This window comes from Podarcis melisellensis (assembly GCF_964234715.1).
Source record: "Podarcis melisellensis genome assembly, chromosome: 5".
NCBI lineage: Eukaryota > Metazoa > Chordata > Lepidosauria > Squamata > Lacertidae > Podarcis > Podarcis melisellensis.
In genome coordinates, this window is record NC_138537.1 from 15,580,242 (window position 1) to 15,605,983 (window position 25,742).

The following is a 25,742-nucleotide window of genomic DNA, read 5'->3' on the forward strand; positions in this document are numbered from 1 at the left end:
GCCATGCCAGAAAGAAGAGATCTGCATATGCTCCTTGCTGAAGCCATCAACAAATGCAATCAAATTTGTCATTGAATTCCAGCTGTGGAGTCTCTTGCTCCAATTGCCCTCTGAAATTTGTCTATGATCAGAGATGGAGCTTCCATTATTCCCATGCTGCTTTGCAGCTTACGCATCCCGTTACAGCTTTGGCTCAGCCCCATCCCAGCCATCTGAATGGGATCCATTCAGAAGAGAGCAGCATGCATAAAAACAACACCGTCCACAATCTCAGGCCAGTTTTCACAAAGCTGCACATCTGTGTGTTACACATTCCATTGTGGCGCCCACATCTCACAATGGCAGCGCTTATTGTTTCTTTACGGGGCATAAAGCAAGTAACTGTACGCGGAGCCTATGATGTAATGCGCACAAATGTTCTGCCAAGGATCTGTGGAATGATAGTTCACATTGTGAACATTGTGTCAAGAGGGAGAAGGAGAATGAGAAAACAATATGAAATTGACACAACAAATTACAGTGAGTGACAAAACATGCATTTTGTTCGGAATCTGCTTGATTGCAAAAGGCAATTCAGTGCCAATATACCCAGTGTCAATGTGGCGATCTTAAACTCTGCATCTTGCTTTGGATATTACTGCTTTTGACATCAAATTGTTCCATTTTAAAGTTTTATGTTTTATCATGACTTTTTGAATTGGATCAGATTACTATAAGGTGTTCTTTGCTGCATATTTTGTTGCTGCAAACTGACTTGTGTATAGTAATATAGAAAGGCGGCATACAAATTAAAGGTGAAATGAAATGAAATTTTTCAGCTGACTTGGGTGATGTAAGTCATCTGCATCTTGTAGCAAACACTAAAATCAATGAGATTTGGTTACTTAACTGTGCACAAGGAAGATGGTATGAGTTTCAATTTATTATATAATTTAGCTATTAGAATTACAAATTCCAGAGAAGTAGTTATGTTCATTGCAGTAAAACCAGTAAAGAGCCACCTTAAAGACTAGCAAATTCACTGGAGCATTGGCTTTGATGGCTATCCCTTACTTGGTCAAATGTTGAAACTGGACAGAATCTCAGGGTCCATTAAAACATATATCACACTAAATTTGCTAGTCTTTAAGGTGCCTCGGGTTGCTCTTGTTTGTGTTATCATCATTATTCCTACAAATATATTTATAGCTATACAACACACACATTCAGATCTACTAGAAAGACAGAGTGAAAACAACACAGGACAATAAGAGAGCCACAAGCACAAGGAGAAGAAAATAAACTAGTAATTTCAACATTTATTTCTGTGTATTTTACAGTATTTCACTTAAAGACCAAAAGCATCATCAGTATTCATTGGATTTTTTCACGGAACTGGCAACTGATAGATTATAGTAATTTTTTAAGATAAGTTCCACTTCAATAGTGCATGTCAGAATACAAATTAATTGGAACAAAGTAAAAAATAAAAATAAACTACATTTAGCAACAAACCTGTACAAAAGAAGGGGAGGTTGCGGGGAGCAGCCCCACCGCATGTATTTTAAGGCTATGTACAACTGTTATTTACCTTGCAATTAGAAACTTTTCGCTTCATCTCCTTCATACTGATGCGTTTAGACAAAAACACTGTTACTAAAGTGATCAAATTCCTTGAAAACTTTTGCCGAGAAAGCAAAGAGATTACTCCCTAATCTCGTGAAAAAGAAAACATTTGTGCAGATGGGAAAGTACGGTGTCTTCCTCTCCTTTTGTTGTAACTTTCCCCCAAAGGATGACCTTGGATCTGGGGGAGTTGGGAAAGGAAGTAGTTGGTCACTTTTTCTGAGAAAAAGACTGGCAATTCAAACAATCCAGGTGTGTATTTGTTAACTACCTACCTAGACTGAGGGAGAAGGAGGAAAGAGGGGAAAACTTAATGTTTCAACAGTGAATATATAAGCCTTGGGCAGTGAGACTTTTATAAGGGCTGACCTCGTCATTTATTTATTTTTGCTACAGGTTTCTATTAAGGCAAACCAGTGGAGTTTATTGCTTAAGAAATATCACACTGTTTCTTTGAATCTTCTGCAAGGGATGTGGTCAACCTTTGCGCAAAGATGCAAGCAAGCGCAACACCTGGAGCACAAAGAAAACCCATCCACCCGTTTTGAAACATTTGGTGATAAAGGCGCAGGAGGTCTCAGGATCATTTATACATGGGCGCTTTTAGCATGGGTTGGGGAGCTGGATCCTGACCCATAGTAGAAACGGTTCTGGCCAAATGTTTCCGCGTCGCCCGAGCAGCAGACAATGATGCAACCGCCAAAAAGGCAAAGAGCAGACCCAATCCAGCCCGTGTAAAGGGAATATCCAAAGCTCATGATCATGGTTTCACGGTGAGCACTCACGGGGAACCAAATCGTAGCCACAACGCCACACAGAGCTGGGGAAATATTTGGGGGAAAAGGAAAGAGAAAGATGGTCATTGTTCAGCAGGGAGCACAGAACATCATGCAAACATGTAATAATTTTAATTGTTCTTTTCTGTGATATCTGCGCTGAGATAGGGTTGCTTTCATTTATTTGCAAAAAATTATCTCCCGCCAACATTAAGGAAAGGGTCACAGAAATGTGCAGCACAAAATCAACATTAAAATTGCATCCGTGAAACAAACAGAAAATACATCACAAAACAGTAGATCAAATTAGTACACTAAAATAGGTGGATCACCCCTTGGAGAAAGATATGGGGTAACCCAAACTGTGCACAGTATTCCAAAAATTAGATGTTCTTCATGTAGTGATTCAGGGATTGGGAATGGTTTCCTTTTAAGTCTTCCAGGGCCTGGCCTAATACCTTCACTTCCTGTTTAAGCCACAGGAATCAAAGGCAATAAGACCCTCAAAAGATAATATGCATCTTAAAAACCACGCTTTTTAAGAGGGAAAGAAAACGGCTTCCACATCTGAGAATCATCAAACTGGGCAATACTTTATTTCCTGTGGAAGAGAGCTGCGCTGGATTTGGTCCCTGAGAAATCAGTCAAATAACAACAAAACTTTGGTACGGCTACATTTGTTCCAGAGACCACATCGAAAGATGTCTTGAGGCAGTGTCAAAGTGCTGAGGTTACACAACAGAGAGAGAGGGAGGGAATGGAGGAAAGAAAACAGGGACAAAAGTTGGGCTTAAAAGCAACAAACACGCTATTTAGCCGGTGGGAGAATGTGACACAAAATGGCGGCGGCTATTACCGTGTGAGAGCGGGTTGCATCAGGTAAGGGGACACCAGCCTTAGGGGGCCTTTGGGCACTTTTGCAAGGTGGAGGAACTGCTGTGAGCATCACAACAAACACAGCCCTGGAACCAAGCACACACTGTCTCCTACCTGTCAGCTTCCTTTAACCCTAATTTCATCAGGTGGGGGAGCAAAAGAGCAGGCACCCAAACCCTCTAACATTTTTCCGATGAAAATAGTGACGTCCTAAGGAAAAGCGGGACATTCCAGGATCAAATCAGGAACCCAGACGGTTTCTGTAAATCCAGGACTGTCCCTGGGAAACCGGGACATTTAGAGGGTCTGCTGTTGCCTAGATGGCCTAGGAGATGGTGTTGAGAAGGAATCAGCAGCTGTGGTGCATGTTGGCACCAATGGCATGAAGAAATGTTGCCACGAGGTCCTGGAAGCATGAGCTGGAGGGCAATGAGCTGAAGTGGCTCGCAGTGTGAGACAGAGCTGCTCTGCTGCATCCTAGCAGGTGCATCATTGTGTGGCTCACAGGAGGGAGAGGCTGCAGGGAGGTCAGCGCTGTGCAAACACAGGGCAGAGCCAACCGAGTGCTCTTGCCAGCACGTTTGCACCACACCAACCTTCCCTCCCTCTTCCCCTCCTGGGAACCAGCAGCAAGCCCCCCGCTGCTGGGAAGCGAGCAAAGCAGCTCCATCCCATCCAGCAAGCCACTTCTGGCAACTGAGCTGCTGGCATGAGGGGTGGAAATGAACACACTAGTTCTCACTCACCTTGCTCACGTATAGGGTTTGCATGTCCTACACGCCCCTTAAATCCGTTCTGGGTTTTCTCCAACACTTCAGAGCAGGATTTGAGGAGGACATGGGGCACACGGGAGAGGAGAGGGCAGAAAGTCCTATTGCGCGAGTGGAGATCCTTGCACTGATCAGACATGCCTAGATATCTGTTCTCTAGATATTCTAGAACGTATTTTATTTCTCTGTTGTGGAAAGGCTTTTAATCTTCAAAACCCATTAAAGGTATCTTTTTCACATTCAAATTCCCCCCCCAAAAAATGTGTCTGTTTGAGAAGAAAGCTTGTTGAACGCAAAGGAAAATCCCTACAAAAAAGCTTGCAGAAGAATTGCTGGAAGTGACTGGGGGTTACCAAAATAGTGACTTCCAGATGTTGGGGACTACAACTCCCATCATCCTTGACAATGCTTTCTGGGGCTGATGGAAGCTGTAGTCCTATACGGCTTAGGACCCTCGTACCTACGGGACCGCCTCTCCTGGTATGTCCCACGGAGGACCTTACGGTCTTCAAACAAAAACATCCTGGAGGTCCCTGGCCACAGGGAAGTTAGGCTGGCTCCGATCTGGTGGAACGCTCTGTCACAAGAGACTAGGGCCCTGAGGAATTTGACATCTTTCTACAGGCCCTGCAAGACAGAGCTGCTCCACAAGGCCTTTGGCCAAGGCACAGCCTGACCCCCTCCTTTAGTAATCCTCAGAGAACTCTAGCCCAATGGTTGCCATTAATTTGATTTGAACTGATTTTATAATGAATTGATTTTATAATGCTGTATTATTTATTGTTGTTAGCCGCTCTGAGCCCGGCTTCGGCTGGGGAGGGCAGGATATAAATAAATTATTATTAATTATTATTATTAGTCCAAAATACCTGGGTGGTACCACATTTGTTACCCCCTGCCTTACTGAATATTTGTTTATGCCTCATTGCTGCCTTTGATCAATCGTATTATGGTTTTCCAAACCATTTAAAAAACATTCCACACAGCCTAAAGCACTTTGAAAATTCTTTTCTCTGTTTCCAGCCTCATTTGGTGTATTAAAACTCAAGTATGCTGTCAGATATGATGAGCAAACAGGGTTACAGGGGGCATTTTAAAAACCATCAAGCAGGATGGAAGGGTGGGCACCTCTGATATGATTGTCAACCTCTGTTTTCAGCTGTCATTAAATCAGCTGGAAGATCAGAGCTTGCTATTTTCCTGGCAAGCCGCCAACAGCTATTCTGCGTTGCCTGCTGTCTTCTGCTGTGGCCTGGAGCAGATGCACTGCTGCCGGATCTCCCAACCGTGGTTAGGAGGCTGCCACTATCTAAATATTTAATATGCTGTGCTCTTTGCCATTCGCACAGCAGGCAACATGGCTTACAACAAAAGTAGAAGCACACAGTCATATAGGAACCTGCCTTGCACTGTTAAGACCATGAGTCCATTTAGCTCAGTACAAGCAATGACTAATTGATGCCTCATTGGATCATAGAACTGTTGAGTTGGAAGGGGTCCCCAGGGTCATCTAGTCCAACCCCCTGCAAGGCAGGAATCTCAACTAGATCATCTGTGCATTTGCTTTAAAACCTCCAAGGAAGGCGAGTCCACCACCTCAAAGCAGTTTACAAAAAGATAAAGCAATGAAATCCAAGAAAAAATTACAATACTTAAAAATATACCAAAAATTAAAATGCTGAAAAATAAAAATTCCCACCAGCATTTCTAAGCCTCTGGGTAGGCTTGCCTAAACAAGAATGTTTTTAAGCAGACCTTGAAAAGAATACAGCGAAATTTCCTGCTTGAAAAGAATACAGCGAAATTTCCTGCTTGCTGTCAATAGGCAGGGATATGCAGACCTATTGGCTTAAGAGACAAGTATATCATGGAATCATGGAATTGCAAAGTTGGAAGGAACCACATGGGTTATCTAGTCCAGGATTTTTTTCCCTCAGCAGGAGGAAGGAGGTGGGAAAAGCATGAAAATAGAACCTTTCGAACATAAGCTTTCCTGCTTGCTTGCTTGCTTGCTTGCTTGCTTGCTTGCTTGTTTAAGTATTTGTTTGTGAAAGAAAATTGGGGGGCAAATAACATTTAGGAGGCAGCCCCCCATTAACTATGGGCCAGCCAAGCCCTGTTTATTTCTGATGTTCTCCTCAGTCTGCATTGCACTTTGCACTACCCTAGGTCCATCTCTGCAAGACACAGCAAGAAACTAGTCCACCAGTTTTTGCCTGACAATTCCTACCATTCTGGGTTTATTGCTTAGATCGTGTGGCCTGCAGACAACTCGAAGCCTCTACTGCAGCTGGACACGTCTCCGCTTAGCCTCTCTGGCATGTTGGGGGGAACCGCACAGAGCGCCTGCTATAAATAAGGCATGATGTCAGCTTTGGCTGCCACAGGGAGAGAGCCGACTTCAGGGCAGGACGGCACAAAGAGGCAACTCTCTCCTCAGCCGCCCCCCACCTCCCCCTCAGCTAAACAAGCGGGTGAAAACAAGACACCGAGGCCTGTTGTTAGGAGATGAGGAGGCCTTGAGAATACGCAGGTGCTGGAGAAGACTGTGGAGCTCATTGTTATCAGGGTGATACTGACTGGGTCTTCCACCCCACTGGAAGGGGGGGGGACATAGACTGGACTGAGAGATGCTCCAAGCCACTGCCAGGGGAGCACCCCACACTGAGCAAAGCTGTGGAAGGCACACAGGGACAAGGGTTTTATAGCAGCAAGGTCCACAGCTGTGAACCAGGCCTTTGCACTCTGTTAGCTGCTCCTGGGATAGGGCAGGGGAATAGTAATAAGCCTTCCTGCAGCCTTCCCCAATTTGCTGTCATCAAGATGTGGGCTACAATAGGGTTGCGAGGTCAGGGGTATCTCAGACCCTGAGATTTCAAGGCCCCAAACTGAGATTTGGGAGCAGCCCCTGGTGATATTCCTCTGCTCTCCCTCCCATCACTGAGCCCTGGAGATGGAGGTTAATTGGGGAGCAGAAGTGTAGGAAGGTCAGGTGGTACCCGGTGCAGAAAGTTTCTTGTCAACCCCCCCCCACATTGTTTGTTTTTGTTTTTTGCCTGCAAAAATGGTTTTACATTATTTCATATTTTCTTACAAAGGAATGTGGATTCCTTTGAAAGGCAACTATGGACAGGGAGCAAGGAGGGCAGGACCCTCCTTCCCTTTGGAGAAGCCTTTCTCAACTTGTGGGTGCCCAGATGTTGTTGAACTACAACTCCCATCACCCCTAGCTAGCAAGGGCCAGAGCTCAAGGATGATGGGAGTTGTAGTCCAACAACATCTGGGGACCCACAGGTTGAGAACTGCTGCTTTAGAGAGTCTATGCAATTATTTGAGGCTGGCTTCAGCCAGGTTGAAGCTTGCAAGCTGCACATGTAGTCTTCTCAACAAACAAACAGATTTAAGGAACTTTCTTCCACCTGGAGATTCAAGCCCTTCTTCTGCCACCTAGAAGAGGCAAGGCAACCCTGGAGACTGCAGGTCAGTCCTGCAGGTCTGGCAACCCTAGACTACAAATCCCATCAGCCCCAGCTAGAATGGATAGTGCTCAGTGATTATGGAAACTGTAGTCCAGCAACATCTGGAGAGCACTGGCTTAGGAGAGGCTGCCTTAGTGTGTACTGTATTTTTTTTTAATGGACCCTCTAGGTCATTCTGAGAGTCTGGGTTCTGTAATGTTTGCAAAGTCCTTATCTTTCTTCCCAGGTTCCTACAAACTCAGGCTTTCCTTTAGGACACCTTGAAATACTACTGCATCTCCCAGTTGGAAAACGTGGCCTTTTGCAGATTAGGTTGGCGTCACTGGCAAGTGAGTGAGCCAGGCTGTGCCCATATCTTACCCAAGAGTATTAGCAGGATTCCTCCCAGCTGGGAACGCCGGTACTTGGCCACTCCAGGTTCGTTGCCCATCCGGATGCAAGGCAGGACAGTCACCAGCAGGAACACAGCTGGCAGTCCCAAAACAGAGGCTGCAATCATCAGAGCCCGACACGCCTGGACGTACCCTGCCAGAAGGAGAAAGCGTTCAGAACTCAGGTGCCTCCTAAAAGGTGCAGTAAGGTATATTCATACAGGAGATCTGGAAACCTGGAGACAGTTCAGATGCCTTTTCCAGACAGCTATCCATTTACACAGAGGAATGCATGCACGCCCCTTCCTCTCATCCGTGCCCTTTGAGTAATGGGCATGTGTCCTCCTTTGCAGAGCACAGCCCTCTGTTTGAAGGACTCCTCTGTTTGAAGGGCTGATCAGTTCAAGTATGGTTTGAAGGTTTAGGTGTTCATTTAAAGGGCATGACTCCCCCTACAAAAGAATCCTGGGAACTGTAGTTTGTTGAGGGTGCTGGGAATTGTAGCTCCGTGAGGGGTAAGCTGCAGTTCCAAGGATTTGGGAGGGGGGATCTCACACGCTTTAAGTGATTGCTTCACACGAAGCTAAAAAAAACACAGAAGGGCCTTGAAGTTGTCCATCAGCAATTAGCATGTGATTTAGGCATCTGTTCCACCACTATAATGAGGTGCATTGCGTTTCAATTTACAACAATTATTTATTAATGTGAATCTGTGTGTCTAAGTTGCATATGCAAATTTTTATGCAAATCTGCTGCGCTCTTTCGGCCTCTTTTCTTGGTGATGCACAAGGGGCCTCCCCCCCCCAAAAAAAGCTGGTGTATGTGATATTCTGCTTCCGAAGCAAACAAAACAGCAAGCTCTCCACAGGTGTGTCCACGAGAAAACAAAGACTGGAATTTTGACTTTTCAAACTCTCCTAAGAGTATTTCGAGACAATTCGCTTTCTGCACAGCAGAAGTGCAACTGTTACTCCTTACCTGCAAGAGATCTAAAGTCTGGACTGCATGTATCCAGACATTCTGCTGCAGCGATGCTACATTTTCCCAGCACTCAAGCCACAATGGCTAAATACAATACATTTACGGTGAAGCACACACACACTCTGAATCAGGCTTCCTCAACTTTGGCCCTCCAGATGTTTTGAGACTACAATTCCTATCATCCCTGACCACTGGTCCTGCTAGCTAGGGATCATGGGAGTTGTAGGCCAAAAACAGCTGGAGGGCCGAGGTTGAGGAAGCCTGCTCTGAATCCTGGGAACTGTAGTTTCACCCACACACAGTTACAATTCCCAGCACCCTTAGCAAACTACAGTTCCTAGGATATGTGAGGGAGGATTCTTTAAATGCCTGGTGTGTATGGAGCCAGTATTATTTTTACTCTGAAAATGTTGTCTCCACTAACTGGAGAGCACTATACAGTGGTACCTCTGGATGCGAACGGGATCCGTTCCGGAGCCCCAGAAGAGAACGCAACCAGCATCTGTGCGTCTGCACGTGCACGGGTCACGATTCGCCGCGTCTGCGCATGCGCGAGCGGCGAAACCCGGAAGTAACGCGCTCCGTTACTTCCAGGTTGCCGCAGCGCGCAACCTGAAAATACTTATCCTGAAGCTACTTCAGCCCGAGGTATGACTGTATAGAGAGAGAGACTGGGGGCAGAGGGACTTGGCTTTTATTTATTTATTCTGATTTATACCCACCCCCTTTCATCAAAAGACCTTAGGATGGGTAACAACATGTAAAACAGATAAGCCAAACTATTGCTCTTAATAATGTAATGAGGAAAACTCACACACCTATCTGTATCATGCAAACAGATCAAAAGATCTCATCACTCAAAGGTCTGGAACAGGGGTAGGCAACCTAAGGCCTGGGGACTGGATGTGACCCAATTGCCTTCTCAATCTGGCCCATGGACAGCCCGGGAATCAGTGTGTTTTTACATGAGTAGAATGTGTGCTTTTATTTAAAATGCATCTATGGGTTATTTGAGGGACATAGAAATTTGTTCCCCTTTTCCCCCAAAATATAGTCTGGCCCACCACATGGTCTGAGGGACGGTGGACCAAAACTGAGGTACCATTGCCAATAAGACCCTCCTGCAAACCACAGAATATCACCCAGCAGGGCTGTCCCTACCATTAGGCAGAGTGAGGTGGCAGCCTCAGCCAGCAGATTTTGAATGTCATGAAAGGGCAGTGAAAATGTAATTTTGTTATTGTTGTATTTTTACTTCCAAGGCACTTGCAGAGGCACTTGTGGGATTTTCTGCCCCAGGTATATAAAAAAACACACATCTTGGATGCTAAGCAGATTAGTGGAGGAGGAAAAAAAACAGAGGACCATTCACTACTCTGCCTCAGGCAACGAAATGCACTGGCCCTGCCACTCAGCGGTGATATTACTAATAGGACCCCTTCAGATGATCTTAGAGCCCAGGCAAAACAGAATGGGTGAGGGGTTTGTTAACTACAGTGCTTCTTCAAGTAGATGAGTTCTAAGCTGGTGAGGCCTGTGTAAGTCAAACCTAAAACTCAAATTCTCAAACCTAAAACTCTGAATTGGACTTGGTAACAAATAGGCAGCAAGTAGATTATTTTTTTTAGGACTAATGTGATGTGGTCCATTAAAGCTCTGGCTGCTGTATTTTGCACCAGTGGTAGCCTCCATATTGTCTTCACGGGTAGCACCACATCAAACAAATTATAGTAGTCCAAACAAAAAGTTACTTGACTGTGAAAGGGGGAGGCCGTATCCAGGAACAGCTATAGCTGGAGAAACAGCTAAAGTATGCATGAGTATGCTCTTGAAATTAAAAATTCTGGAGCCTGAATGAAGTCTAGGCCAGAACTCATACAGTGAGAACAGCTAGAGGAAAACCTGGTATTTTGAAAGGAAAGCCCTTCTGGATCAGAGCAAAGTTCCATCTAGTCCAACGTTCTGTATCCTACAGTGGCCAAGCAGATTCATCTGAGAGATCCACAAGTAGCATTGTGAAGGCATAATACCAGAACCCAGAGCTATCCAATGAAGCTGAATGTTGGAAGAATCAGGATAGACAAAACAAACTACTTCTCAGAACCGGTCCAGCCATGAGGCAAGGTGAGGCAAGCGCCTCAGGCAGCAGATCCAAGGAGCCCATTCTCCCTGCCGACCCCCACCCACTCCTCCCTGGCCTCCTTCTACTCCCCTACCACTGCAAAGAGGCAGCTGTGTGTGTGTGTGTGTGTGTGGTTGTGGTGAGGACTGCAGAAGAAAAGAAAGTGAAGGGGGAGCGCCATTTTCTTTTTTCCTTCAACCAGCAAAATGTCCTGGCTTGACCCTGGTACCTCTTCACAAGATTTGGTGGTGGCCACTGACCTGGATAGCTTCAAAAGGAGCTTAGAAAAAAATGTGGAGGATAAGGCCATTAATGGTTGGTGGGAATCACAAGTGGGAAGAGTGTTGTTGCGGTCTTCCCACGGGCATCTGGTTGGCCGCTGTGAGAACAGAATTCTGACCCAGATGGGCCTTTGGTCTGATCCACTGCTACAGCAATGTTGTCAATGAAGGCCAACAACTGCCATAAAAAAAAAGAAAAGAAAAGAAAGCAAAGAGCAAAGAGCATTTATATTAGGCGTTATTTAAAAATTAAATTAAAAAATCATAGCAAAGATGCTTAAGGACATAAGAAGAGCCTGCTAGATCAGTCCACTGTCCGATCAAGCCTGTTCTCACACCAGCCAACCAGCTCCCTATTGGAAGCAAGCATAAAACCACCAGGCCCAAAACAGAGCGTTCCAAACTTTTCATGCTGGTGACACACCTTTTTGAACATGCCTCATTTCATGACACAGTAATTCAGTTTTACTAGGAAACTGGAGGTTCAACTAAACCCTTTCCAGCCCCAAGAGGAGCATGGGGAACGTTCGTGTGACACACCGTAGCCAGACACACAGTTTGGAAAGCAACAAAGGACGGTGCAACAGGAGGCATCCTTTGACCCACGGTTTTCTGATTCATCATGGACCACGCTTCCTCTGCTGACATTTACACTGGGTAAACGTTAAGCAGTCAACCTGTGTGCCCTATTGTGTAAGCAAACTAGAGACTGGCAAAGAGGAACACTGAGTGTGCAAGGAGCCTCTGTGCACAACTGAAATGCTGCTGCAATGCAATGTGGGATTCCCAGCTTCAGAGGCACTCTAAATGCCAATTGCTAGGAAACAACAGCAGGAGAGGCATTCATAGACTGCTTGTGAGCTTCCCAGAGCCATCTTCGTACCTACTGGGAAACACATGAAGCCAGACCATTAATTAGATCCAGAAGCAGTCTTCTTATATTCATTCGAACACTGCACTAGCATGCAAGCATGGCAAGGAACTTTTAACGCAGTAGTGCTCTGCATGAGTCCCTGCACAGATAGGCTCCTCACATTGTATTTCAGGCTTACAGGTTGCCCACCCAGGAGAGCTTACAGCATGCAGGGGGTAACAGTGTGAAACCAAAAGGTCTCTGATTCAAACTTCCCCTCGTCTTTGAGCTTATAGTAGGTGGCTCATGCTCATCACACTAATCCTATACATTATCAGCACAGCAAAAAAAGTATGATTATAAGAAAAGGCCTTCTGGATCAGATCAAAGGTTAGCCATGTCCAGCATCCTATTTCACAGTGGCCAGTCCAATGCCCCCTGGAAACCAAGAAGCAGGGCTTGGAGGCAATAGGCCTCTCCCATTGTTGCTCCCCGTAAGCTCATATTCTTCAGAGCATTGTGCCTCTGAACTTTAAGACTGCATATCAGCCTTAAGACAGGTAGTCAGTCAGCAGCAAGCAGACTTATACTGAATTAGACCACTGGTCTAGCTAGCTCAGGGACCTGGGTGGCACTGTGGGTTAAACCACAGAGCCTAGGACTTGCCGATCAGAAGGTTGGCGTTTGAATCCCTGTGATGGGGTGAGCTCCCGTTGTTCGGTCCCTGCTCCTGCCAACCTAGCAGTTCAAAAGCATGTCAAAGTGCAAATAGATAAATAGGGAAGGTAAACGGCGTTTCCGTGTGCCACTCTGGTTCGCCAGAAGTGGTTTAGTCATGCTGGCCACATGACCCTGAAGCTGTATGCCGGCTGCCTCGGCCAAAAAAGCGAGATGAGCGCCGCAACCCCAGAGTCGGTCACGACTGGACCTAATGGTCAGGGGTCCCTTTACCTTTACTAGCTAGCTCAGTATTGCCTCAGTGACAGTAGCTCCCAGTGTATCAACCAAGGATCTCTCTAAGCCTTGCCTGGAGATGCTAGGGATTAGATTTGAGGCCTTCTGCATGCAAAACAGATGTTCTGTCCTTTGGTGGAAGCCTTGTACAAGGGCTTCGTTTTGCACAATTGAACCTGGGACATTTTGTGTACGCGGCATGTTCTCTCACTGATCCACCACAACCCTTCTCTAACCCTTTGTGAATTTTGTCTGATCTCCTCTTAAAGATTCCTAAGCTTGCGACCGTCACCACCACCTTGTGGCTGCAAGTTGCATAAATGCATTGCAAGCTGTGTGAAGAAGCAGCCCTCTCTTTTGTCTCTCCTACCAATCGGTTTAAGAAAGAATGTCAAAGCAGCATGCACGTAAATATAACAAAAAAGAGCAAAACCAGTATTTGCTCTTCTGCAGACATTTAAATATCTTCTACCATCGTAATAGCACAGAGTGCAAGCTCAGAAGCCCTCAGTTTGAATTCAACCATCCATACCCACTAAATTAAACCTGGAGAGACCCCTATCAGCATCCAGATGTGAGGAACCTTATTTGATCATTACTCCCACTGAATTCAGTGGAATTTAAAGCATATTTGTGTATACTTGGGACTGAACTGTAAGAACCAGAGTGGGGTTTGGTGGTAAAATAATATGCTGATCCATCTTTCGTCTGTGGAGTTTCCAAGATTTCCACTTCTGCAAAATAATAACCGTCTGCTTGCCTGAGCATGCACAGAGTGCATTTCCCTAACCACAACATACAAGATTAAAGACCAATGCTGCCTGGTCAAACTTTCAGCAAAAGCTGAACCCAAGCAACCTTTTCTTTAAAAAAAAGAGAATAATTTCTTAGCCAGATTTTGCATTTACCAAAGTCAATATACCCGCACACACTTCTCCCACTTCGTAGAACTTCTTAACTTTCCTGAATGCTTAACTTTCTCCTCCCATCCTCCTTCCCTCCAGTCCCTGTTATTTTCCCAGCAGTGGATTGTAAGATCCTTGGGACAGAGACTTTTTGCTTGTTACTCTGTAAAAGCACCTTGCACATGAATGCAACCAAATAGCCATCGGAGCCGCACTGTTGATTTCAATCTGCCCTAAAGTCCCAAGCAGCCCTTGGGAGTTTTTGGATAGCCCATACCTGGCAAGATGAGGATGTCCACCAGCGGCTTGCAGTGATAGAGGCCCGTTGCCATGACACAGTCTGCCCACAGCCCTTTGGACCCCAGCTCATCCATCTTCCTGCAGGTGGTGATGGTATAGCCGCAAGTCACGACCCAGTCATTGGTGGAAGTTGCCACAATCAAGCTAATCCAGCCGACAAAGCTAGCCACAAATCCCGTGAGGTGCAAGCAGGTGGCAACCATGATTCTCCCCCGGGCCGGTGAGCCAGGCAACCCAGCAGCTTAAGAGAAGAGGGTGGCTGAGGGTTGCTGCAAGAGTCAAAGAAGCGTCGAGGCTGAGGAGCAGAAAGTGGCAAGGTCTGCCTTTGAGCTGTCAGCAGAGAGGACTGGAGGCTGATGTGATGATGGGCTGGAGGATACAAAGATGCCTCACATCAGTTAGTTCGGCCTCTGGGAGGAGTCCACTCCCACACAGCTTGATGGGAGGTGTCGTGCAAAATGCCAAGGGTGTGTTTCATCTCCCTCCCCCCCTTTTCTTTTTTTAAAAAATATCTCTCCAACGAAACAATGGGAGAAGTTAGCCTACTGAACTCAAAAATAAAAGCCAGAAGGAAGAAGCTACAACACAGATAGGGGCTCAGGGCTTCCGTGTGACACTGAAGAGCCTTCGATGTCTGTACAGTGGTACCTCGGGTTACATACGCTTCAGGTTACACACTCCACTAACCCAGAAATAGTGCTTCAGGTTAAGAACTTTGCTTCATGATAAGAACAGAAATCGTGCTCCGGCAACGCGGCGACAGCAGGAGGCCCCATTAGCTAAAGTGGTGCTTCAGGTTAAGAACAGTTTCAGGTTAAGAATGGACCTCTGGAACGAATTAAGTACTTAACCCGAGATACCACTGTACTGAATTTGAAATGATTTTTGCATAGGAAAGTGTTTGTAGTTGTTATATATGGAATTTTGTACGGGGAGCTTGCTGATTGTGTGTGTGAAATGGCTTTGAGATATTTTATGGGAAATGATTAATAAACGGAGTTAAGTAATTGCAAAACTCCATCCACTGAAGCGTGAGGACAGATTTTGCAAAGCACTTTTGCCTCTGTCCCAGAATGAGAGGCAGTGATTTATTTTTTTCTAGAGAGGAAGTTACAAGACCAGGAAGATCCCATGAATGGCAGTGGCCCCATTGCAAGGGCCATGGGCCTCAGGAGATGCCCAACAAGGCCTACTGTGGATGATATTGATCATTCTTTCATTCCAGAGTTTTAAATGCATTTCTCCATGTGGTCTCCTGACCACAAAAAGTCTGTTGTTGTTTTTCCAAGTGGATTTGTCACAGTGGAGCAACAGTGTTTTAATCCACTTTACGTGTGCAGCCTAAATTCCTCAGTATGTACCTGTATCACTCCTGCAAAACACTGGCATTCTGGAGGTGTCCTCTATCTGAGGGGGGTTTGGATTCTTGGATGATTAAATGTACTGCATACCTTACTGCAGATGCCAGCTGGCCTGCCAGAACCTCCCTCCCCCCTCCAAAAAAAATACTGCATGCTGGATGCTTGGCAGGGAGGTAAGGGTACAAACTCATTCCAAACAGGTTGAATATTGAATCCACAAACAAACTGCTCATTAATAGCATCCATCTCATCAGGATGAGGGTTTTTTTAGGGGTAGAGCATCATCCACTTTATTATTAATCTCAGACACCAATTCAGCACTTTTATTGCCTTACCCAAATCGGGGGGGGGGCAGGTATCTGGAGGGTCACAGGTCCCCTGCCCCAATCTAAGTGATTTTTATTATTAAAGATTCCAAGGTGGCTCACAACACAAAAATACAAGATAAAAAGCCCAAAATGCATAATAAAAGCAAGAACAAAAACAAACCGATAACCGCCCTCCTTTCCGCACATAAATTTAAGAGGGTATCAGATGTTAATCAGCCGAAGGCTTTTTGTCTCATGCCTGGCGTATAATGAAGCTGCCAGCTAAACCTCCACTCCTAAACACAGCTATATGGAAACAATGCATTTAAAATCAAGGTGTAATTTATGATGCTCAGAATAAATTCTTTTAAAAACATACTATTTTAATATGCATTTTAATTTAGTATAATGAAGTTCTGTAATAATAGAACAAAATTCACTCAGCATCCTGGCTGTCTGAATCTCAAATGAGAACAGTCTAAAGAGAATCTGCTTCTTCTGGTGCTTCAAATGTTCAAATATTCTTCGTTCTGAAAGTGCCGCAGAAGAACATCTGGGTTTCTTTCCACTGTCAAAATATGCCTGCAGTGACCACTAGTGGATTTTTTCTGGATCTGCACTCCAGACTGATTAGGTACACAGCTCCAAGCCCGGGAGAGTTAAGTTTGCTGTACATAGGCCTGGTTCACACAATGTATGTGCCTATCACATGAACTATTCACAATCAGTGATTCCACTAGGGATCGACCTCAAGTCCAACATCCAGGACTCTGCTCCCCCTGCCCAAAGACCAACCTGAGAGCTGCAAAGATCCTGTGGATCCATGCTTTGTAACCACGTTTTTGCACCATTGCAGCTCCAGGCAACAGTGGGTGCGTGATTTTTTTGGTACAGACTGTAGCCATGGACATGTAATGTGATCTGATGGTGAATTTGGGGTGACCCGATGCAAAAATCCTGAGGATCCATGTGGATCCGTGCTTTGTCACCACGTTTTAAATGGGGAGGGAAGGAAAAACACAGAAGGGACAAGAAGCACAAGAGGGGTGTGCGGAGAAGCAGCTGGCTAAGAATGCAGGGGAGGAGTTTAACAGGGTGGGGGGGGAGGAAAGGAAGGCAAAAGTCCCCCCCCCCAAGCCAGCCCTCTCTCTCTCTCTCTCCCACCTGCATGTTTTTCGGCTGCCTGCGAGTCCCTAGAGCACGGAGAGGAGGAGGTGGTGGGCTGGAGCCTGCACGCAGTGTGACTAGGAAAGAATTAGAAGGAAGGACTCGATCCTTTCCTTAACCCTCTGCTTGCCAGGAGGGCAGGGGATTCCCTGCTCTTTGTTGAGTTTGAGCAAACGCAGCAACAGAAGCGGGTGGGCAGTAAGACCCTGAGGCAGAATGCAGGAAAGCAGCAGCTTCTGCCTTCCCTCCGCCCGACCGTCGACCTACCGATCTTATTTTTGCCTGATTTTTGCCCCTGCGCTCCGGCTCCAGGGACCACACATTCGCTCAATAACACGCACAGACATTTCCCCTTACTTTTTAGGAGAAAAAAAATCTGCGTGTTATAGAGCGAAATTTATGGTAATAATTTTCTTAAATTATTGGGGGGGCGGAGCCCCCCCAAACGAATTTTTGAGGGGGCTCGGGCCCCCTCAGGCCCCATGGAGTCGGCGCCTATGTTGATGACTGCCAGGTGAACATGTGAAAATGTTGCTGCTTATACAATTCCTGCTGCTGTTTTTCAATCTGTGGTGGCTCATTCACATAGAAGGCACTACTTTGGATTACTCTGCAGTTATGGACCTGCACAGAAGAGCCAGCCCATCATGTATAAGGGAACAACATACACATTTCATTCCTTGCCATATAAGGCATTTTTCATTTAGATCTTTTAGTTTTTTAATGCTCTTTTATGTAATTTTCTGCTGGTGCTTTTCATCTATTCTATTTTTTTGGCTTTTAAATTGCATCACTCCCTACTCAGAGAATGTTCTTTATTGGGTGATATACAATTGTTGTTAATAATAATAAATGCTCCGATCCATTACGTGTAAGAGGAGCAGCATTGGCAGCCAGGCAGAATTTTGCCAGCCTGGTCAGAATTTCACTTACTGGTCAATTGTCAGATTCACGTATAGCCAGAAAGGTGTGTTTCTTCTTTATGGTAGGACAGTATTTGTGTAGTATTATTAAAAATGTATTAAGGACAGTTTCCATTGGATCAAAATGTCTTAATTCTCTCTCTCTCTCTCTCTCTCTCTCTCTCTCTCTCTCTCTCTCAGGAAATCCTTTTTTTTTTTTTTTTGCTGTCACATACTAAGAATTAAAGAAATAAACTAGTTTTCTTGAAAAGGAATACTCTACACACACACACACAGACACGGAACTGAAAGGGAATCCCCTTTCATGATATTTATGTTCAAGCCACTTTTGCCTTCATTGTACAGTTATTTACATTAACTGAAATACCTGAAAAACCTCTTTGAATAGAAGCAAACATGGGGTAACTGAAATGTGCAAACATGATGTCTCCGACGGCATTCAACTCTCTTAAAACTATTGTCTGTCTCCAGCCTTACAGGTCTGCTGATCTATGCCGTTATGAATACTAGAGTGAATTGTACATTGTCAAATGCACAAAACTAGCATTGAGAAATATCTTGAACAAACACCCAATTCACATACTATATGTACAAAGTACACAAAACGTGAAGTGCTTGACATTAGAATTGTTTTTATTTGTATGTGGATCCACAATCTATACAGGATATTTACAATGCATGAAAAATGGAAAACTGCACAAAATACAATTGAGGTATAAGCTAAGAGCACAGTATGTCATGTTTCAATAAATAGAATTCAAAATTTGTAAACTAAGTGACCAGATAAATGCATCTTGTTTTACTAAAACCATACAAAATATCTGTTTTTGTATCACATGAGGTAGAGGCCAGCTTTGTGTGTCATGTAATGCAATTACAGCAACTCCAACCGTAGAACTGTACATCATTGGCAAAACGTCAAAAATTATTGGTATGCACCAACCTTTTAAAAAACTTTTGATTTATTTTTTTTAAACTCCAGTAATCTCACCTGTTGCCTTGAATGTTTTGCAGGACCTATTAAGTCTATAAATTATTTTCTTTAAAGATCTTGTCGCAATCCAGAAAGGTATTATATGTTTGTCCAATAACTTTTGTATATGCCCAGCTGGACAGCAAACCATATATGTGAGATATATGAACAGCAAAGCATAGGACATATTGCAAACTAATTTTTAAACTTCAAAAATGATTTGAGTTTGGGTATGATAAATTGCTGGTCCAGGTAAATACCAAAGGTCCTGCTGAGCAAACAGAAGGTGGTCACATGCTGCTCTAGATTGTGGAAATATATTAAGGTATCAGCATCAATAAATACTTTCAAAAGCATCATGAACACATACAAAATAGAAGTTTGTCATAGTCTTGCTTATTCTGGAAGGCAACACAGCTGCATCCGGACATTTACAAACCAATAATTTGTATGGATTCACTAGAGTGATTTAGATACATTACAACTGTGCTTCCTTTTTCTTTAAGGTGAGGTATTTGAAAGAATATAATGGATTTCTATACTTATCAGGATATTCATTTGGGGGGGAGATAAGAACTTGTTTCACCGTGCTTGAATATTTCAGAGCACCAGAGAATTCAAAGTATCCTCTATATTGTGGGTTTACAAAAAGAAAAAGAAAAAAGTTGTGCAATCTGTTTAATGTGTGACTTTTGCTTTTATAATAGAGAGCATCTGCAACAACAAAAAATATCAAAAGATTTCCAGGACGGGAATTATGGACTGCCTCACATTACCACAGATGTAATAGATGAAAACGTTGCAGAGCAAGTATAACAAAGAGATCAAGCTGCCAGTTCCTGGACAGAGATATTTTACAGCTGCAGCATAAATATTTCAAGCATAGGATTACAAGAGAATTTAAGTATTTTGTTACATTATATTATCAGGGTTTTAAAACATGTTAATGGTATATATTTATCCGCGTTCTCCTGTGCAAAGAAAAAGTTATGCTTTTCTAAGATCAAATGATCTTTAGCATAGGAAGCTGACTTGGAAAGTGTTTGGAGGTCAGCTACATAGCCCTATGAAAATGACTCCAAGGTACATCAGTCAGCCATTTACGCAGCTGTTTTTATGGCAAATTCTGCCCTTTCAAACGGAAGCTAAGGGAAAAGTGGAAGTACAGGTCACTAGAGGCTCCAAGAATGCGGAACTAAGCAGCAGCAAGTAGGCAAAACTGCTTCATAGTACTCTACAGTCCCCACAGCCTAGTCTACTGCAGGGATTGCATTACGATATCTTAACTATGTACAAATGATTTTACAGCTATCAATATATTAAATATATAATAAAATTAATCCAAGAATGTAAAATATACCCCATAACTACCATGTTTACCTCAAATACTCAAGCTAAGTGATATAAGACCTACTGGAAAGTAAAAGAACAATTTGTCTGAACACACTTTGCTAAAGCTTTTTGATCTAATGTCAAAGGGGTTGTGTCTTGAAGTGTGGATGAAAGTCTTTAGGACTGCCACAATGGTAAGATACTTCGCTCCCTAACATCTCCTGCAGAGTCTATTGCACCCTGCACTATTTGGTTTTTTAAAAGCAGGGATACCAAGAAGCAGATTTTTTTAAAAAAAAGTATTCTTGGCAGCCTTGCTTCTAATGGTATGGTTTTTAGTGCTTTTCAGAAACATTAATGGAGAAGACAAATTGGAAACAAACCTATCTAAAAGGCCAACACAGGGATGACTTTTTAAAGAAAAGCCTTCAGTAATTATTAACATACAGAATGAGCATGCTAAGTCTAAAAGAGCAAATTTGAATTTACAGGAAAATTTGTCATAGGTCTCTGTAAATGGGCAAAGCCTTGTATGCAATTCAAGCTATAGAGGCATGGAGTAAATCACCCATTAGGTACGTCATGTTAAGAGATAAACGTAAGAAACTAGCTGCTGTAAAACATAGACTATTTACAATTTACTACAAAACTATCTCTTGGTGGCTATGGACACCTATGGCACACTTCTATGTATTAATTACTTCTAGGGAAGTCTTATGTAAAGGAGACTGAAATTAACTGTTCAGTTTAAGGGTTACAATTATGATTTCTTTGATTATAAGTTGGTGTGTCATTTGGTTTTACAAATTTTCAGAGACGTTAAACAAACCTGAAAGTGGCACACTCTCTCTCTCTCTCTCACGTCAACCAATTATTACTACTATGAACACATCTAAAATATAGTCAAAGTTGCCACATGTTCATCTCCGATATGTGTTGCAACTATAGCAATGTTTAGGACAAACACTGCTGATCCTGGCATTTTAGTTACCAAATCCTGTCTAAATAGAAACATGATAACAAATTGGGACATCATTCGTTCTATAAAACTGCTTTTATAATGGAAAATTGGGGCAGAAAAGAAGGAAGGCATTATATTGCAGTAACATTCAGGAAGGATTGTGTCCAAAGTTCAGTGGTGGCTCAACTCTTTCTGTAGCAGAGGATAGAGAACCTGCTGTCCTCCGGTAGTTGCTGGGCTCCAAATCTAATCAACCCCAGCCAACTGGGAATGGTCAGGGAGTGATGTGAATTGTAGTCTAGCAGCATCTAGAACAGACCCATCCCTGCACTAAGATCAGGCCAGGCAGTTTCTCCCTGTATTCAGGACAGGAAAGCAAACATTGGCTGACTGCTAGCATCCCAAGAGAATTAATTACCAAATGGCTCAAACACTCTCTTGGAGTCAGTTCAAACATTACATATATTACTAATGAAAGCTGTTAGCAAGCTAACTTGGTTACTGATCAACAGCCACCTCCCCACCTCCTACAACTAGTTATTACCACTGGTCAACAACACACAGCATCTACTTAATGCTTTCCATCTCTACATGAAAGAGTCTCCTGAGATAACTGCATGAGAAGCAAAATTTTATGTCTGAACTCACCTTTACCTTGCAAAGGGGGAAAAGTACTAGATAAAACAGACTCAGAACTTTGAAAATCAAATAGTAGCTTCCATTTCTGACACCCAATAGCAGAACAGTGACCACAATTCAACACAGTCAGAAGTGCTCACTGATTTTAGTGGGATTACCATTATCACAAAATAAAAGATGATACCCTATGCTAGTCATACTTCCAAGAGTAGACCCACTGAAATCAATGCATCTGAGTGAGTTAAGTCCATTGATTTCAGTGGGTCAATTCCAACTATGACTAACATTGATATTCCCCATAGTTTTCAGTTTTTAGGTGTGCAATCAATGGATAAATAATCTAGGTTCAGTGATTTTGACCCAAATATAACCTTTTCCCACATATCCCAAGAACTGCTTCAGGAATCTACCTCTGGTGACCACCCTGAGCTACTGGCAATAGTCTTTCTGATTCTGTTTATAGGATCATACTTCCTAAGAGGAAAGTAAGAGAAGTGCCAAGAGCAACCAATCAATTTACTTTTGACTGATCACTTGAATGCCTAAACAAGTTAAAGACTGAAACAAGTACGGAGTTATTACCATAAGATAACTTATAATGTAAAACAAGCATGTGTGATATTTAGCTCTACTTCTTCCCCCATTTGTCTGAAATGTGCTAAATAGCAGCAAAATACTTTAGCATGCAAAAAAAATAAAATTCACAAGCATGTTGTACTTGAACTAGCAGAATATATGAACAAATAACCTGTTAAGACCAACAGTGGAATATGCTTACCTGCTTTGAAAATGAACACAATCATAATTTATTCTGGCAAAATAAAATATTGGTATATTCTACTGCAATAATATTTAAGGATGCAAAACACCCAAACATGTGAGCATAATATTTCTCATTAAAATTTAGCTATTTCTTCAGTAGTACTGCACTATTATTGAAACAGCAAATAAAGGCATGCAAAACCTATTACATGTTAGAAGCACTATGAGGTGAAGAGTTAAATGTGGGCAGAGACAGCATTTAGCATTTTTAGCTGCTTAAGATGTACATTTTAGGCAGCAATGTCCAATCCCAAGACTTCCGTTTTCTACTAGGTTCAGCTCCAAGCAACCACTTTTTTAAAAAAGCTTTGTGGTGATGGCACAAGCTGACTGCTTGGGATGTAAGCACACAATTGTTTCACCAGGTCTTGATCTCCACCCACAAACTTGGCAGCTGTGTTATGGAGTCTCACAAGTTTGTTTTCCAATCCCTGTGTTATTTAACATCTACATTCAACTGCTGGGGAAATTGTCCAAGAACACAGGGTGTCATGTTATCAACATCACTGAGCCCTTCTATGCTCTTCTTATGTCCTTAAGATGCTTAAGGACATAAGAAGAGCCTGCTAGATCAGTCCACTGTCCGATCAAGCCTGTTCTCACACCAGCCAACCAGCTCCCTATTGGAAGCAAGCATAAAACCACCAGGCCCAAAACAGAGCGTTCCAAACTTTTCATGCTGGTGACACACCTTTTTGAACATGCCTCATTTCATGACACAGTAATTCAGTTTTACTAGGAAACTGGAGGTTCAACTAAACCCTTTCCAGCCCCAAGAGGAGCATGGGGAACGTTCGTGTGACACACCGTAGCCAGACACACAGTTTGGAAAGCAACAAAGGACGGTGCAACAGGAGGCATCCTTTGACCCACGGTTTTCTGATTCATCATGGACCACGCTTCCTCTGCTGACATTTACACTGGGTAAACGTTAAGCAGTCAACCTGTGTGCCCTATTGTGTAAGCAAACTAGAGACTGGCAAAGAGGAACACTGAGTGTGCAAGGAGCCTCTGTGCACAACTGAAATGCTGCTGCAATGCAATGTGGGATTCCCAGCTTCAGAGGCACTCTAAATGCCAATTGCTAGGAAACAACAGCAGGAGAGGCATTCATAGACTGCTTGTGAGCTTCCCAGAGCCATCTTCGTACCTACTGGGAAACACATGAAGCCAGACCATTAATTAGATCCAGAAGCAGTCTTCTTATATTCATTCGAACACTGCACTAGCATGCAAGCATGGCAAGGAACTTTTAACGCAGTAGTGCTCTGCATGAGTCCCTGCACAGATAGGCTCCTCACATTGTATTTCAGGCTTACAGGTTGCCCACCCAGGAGAGCTTACAGCATGCAGGGGGTAACAGTGTGAAACCAAAAGGTCTCTGATTCAAACTTCCCCTCGTCTTTGAGCTTATAGTAGGTGGCTCATGCTCATCACACTAATCCTATACATTATCAGCACAGCAAAAAAAGTATGATTATAAGAAAAGGCCTTCTGGATCAGATCAAAGGTTAGCCATGTCCAGCATCCTATTTCACAGTGGCCAGTCCAATGCCCCCTGGAAACCAAGAAGCAGGGCTTGGAGGCAATAGGCCTCTCCCATTGTTGCTCCCCGTAAGCTCATATTCTTCAGAGCATTGTGCCTCTGAACTTTAAGACTGCATATCAGCCTTAAGACAGGTAGTCAGTCAGCAGCAAGCAGACTTATACTGAATTAGACCACTGGTCTAGCTAGCTCAGGGACCTGGGTGGCACTGTGGGTTAAACCACAGAGCCTAGGACTTGCCGATCAGAAGGTTGGCGTTTGAATCCCTGTGATGGGGTGAGCTCCCGTTGTTCGGTCCCTGCTCCTGCCAACCTAGCAGTTCAAAAGCATGTCAAAGTGCAAATAGATAAATAGGGAAGGTAAACGGCGTTTCCGTGTGCCACTCTGGTTCGCCAGAAGTGGTTTAGTCATGCTGGCCACATGACCCTGAAGCTGTATGCCGGCTGCCTCGGCCAAAAAAGCGAGATGAGCGCCGCAACCCCAGAGTCGGTCACGACTGGACCTAATGGTCAGGGGTCCCTTTACCTTTACTAGCTAGCTCAGTATTGCCTCAGTGACAGTAGCTCCCAGTGTATCAACCAAGGATCTCTCTAAGCCTTGCCTGGAGATGCTAGGGATTAGATTTGAGGCCTTCTGCATGCAAAACAGATGTTCTGTCCTTTGGTGGAAGCCTTGTACAAGGGCTTCGTTTTGCACAATTGAACCTGGGACATTTTGTGTACGCGGCATGTTCTCTCACTGATCCACCACAACCCTTCTCTAACCCTTTGTGAATTTTGTCTGATCTCCTCTTAAAGATTCCTAAGCTTGCGACCGTCACCACCACCTTGTGGCTGCAAGTTGCATAAATGCATTGCAAGCTGTGTGAAGAAGCAGCCCTCTCTTTTGTCTCTCCTACCAATCGGTTTAAGAAAGAATGTCAAAGCAGCATGCACGTAAATATAACAAAAAAGAGCAAAACCAGTATTTGCTCTTCTGCAGACATTTAAATATCTTCTACCATCGTAATAGCACAGAGTGCAAGCTCAGAAGCCCTCAGTTTGAATTCAACCATCCATACCCACTAAATTAAACCTGGAGAGACCCCTATCAGCATCCAGATGTGAGGAACCTTATTTGATCATTACTCCCACTGAATTCAGTGGAATTTAAAGCATATTTGTGTATACTTGGAACTGAACTGTAAGAACCAGAGTGGGGTTTGGTGGTAAAATAATATGCTGATCCATCTTTCGTCTGTGGAGTTTCCAAGATTTCCACTTCTGCAAAATAATAACCGTCTGCTTGCCTGAGCATGCACAGAGTGCATTTCCCTAACCACAACATACAAGATTAAAGACCAATGCTGCCTGGTCAAACTTTCAGCAAAAGCTGAACCCAAGCAACCTTTTCTTTAAAAAAAAGAGAATAATTTCTTAGCCAGATTTTGCATTTACC

General features: G+C 43.7%; 1 protein-coding gene across 1 annotated transcript; it reads right to left on the bottom strand.

Annotated features, from left to right (window-relative positions):
• Positions 1-1,278: 1,278 nt before the first annotated feature.
• On the bottom strand, positions 1,279-14,653 carry CLDN11 (claudin 11). The gene is made up of 3 exons (XM_081911420.1): positions 14,251-14,653; positions 7,867-8,031; positions 1,279-2,425 (listed from the first exon to the last, which is right to left on the bottom strand). Exons 1-3 carry the CDS (start codon positions 14,474-14,476, stop codon positions 2,193-2,195), a joined length of 624 nt encoding a protein of 207 aa, XP_081767546.1. The 5' UTR covers positions 14,477-14,653; the 3' UTR covers positions 1,279-2,192.
• Between the last annotated feature and the right edge of the window lie 11,089 nt (positions 14,654-25,742).

Excerpts from the sequence above, each read along its gene's own strand:
- CLDN11 (XM_081911420.1), bottom strand. The coding sequence starts at position 14,476 with ATGGTTGCCACCTGCTTGCACCTCACGGGATTTGTGGCTAGCTTTGTC. Across the intron at positions 8,032-14,250 it reads GGACATCCTCATCTTGCCAG|GGTACGTCCAGGCGTGTCGG; the intron begins GTATGGGCTATC and ends TCCTTCTGGCAG. Across the intron at positions 2,426-7,866 it reads AATCCTGCTAATACTCTTGG|CTCTGTGTGGCGTTGTGGCT; the intron begins GTAAGATATGGG and ends ATATTTCCCCAG.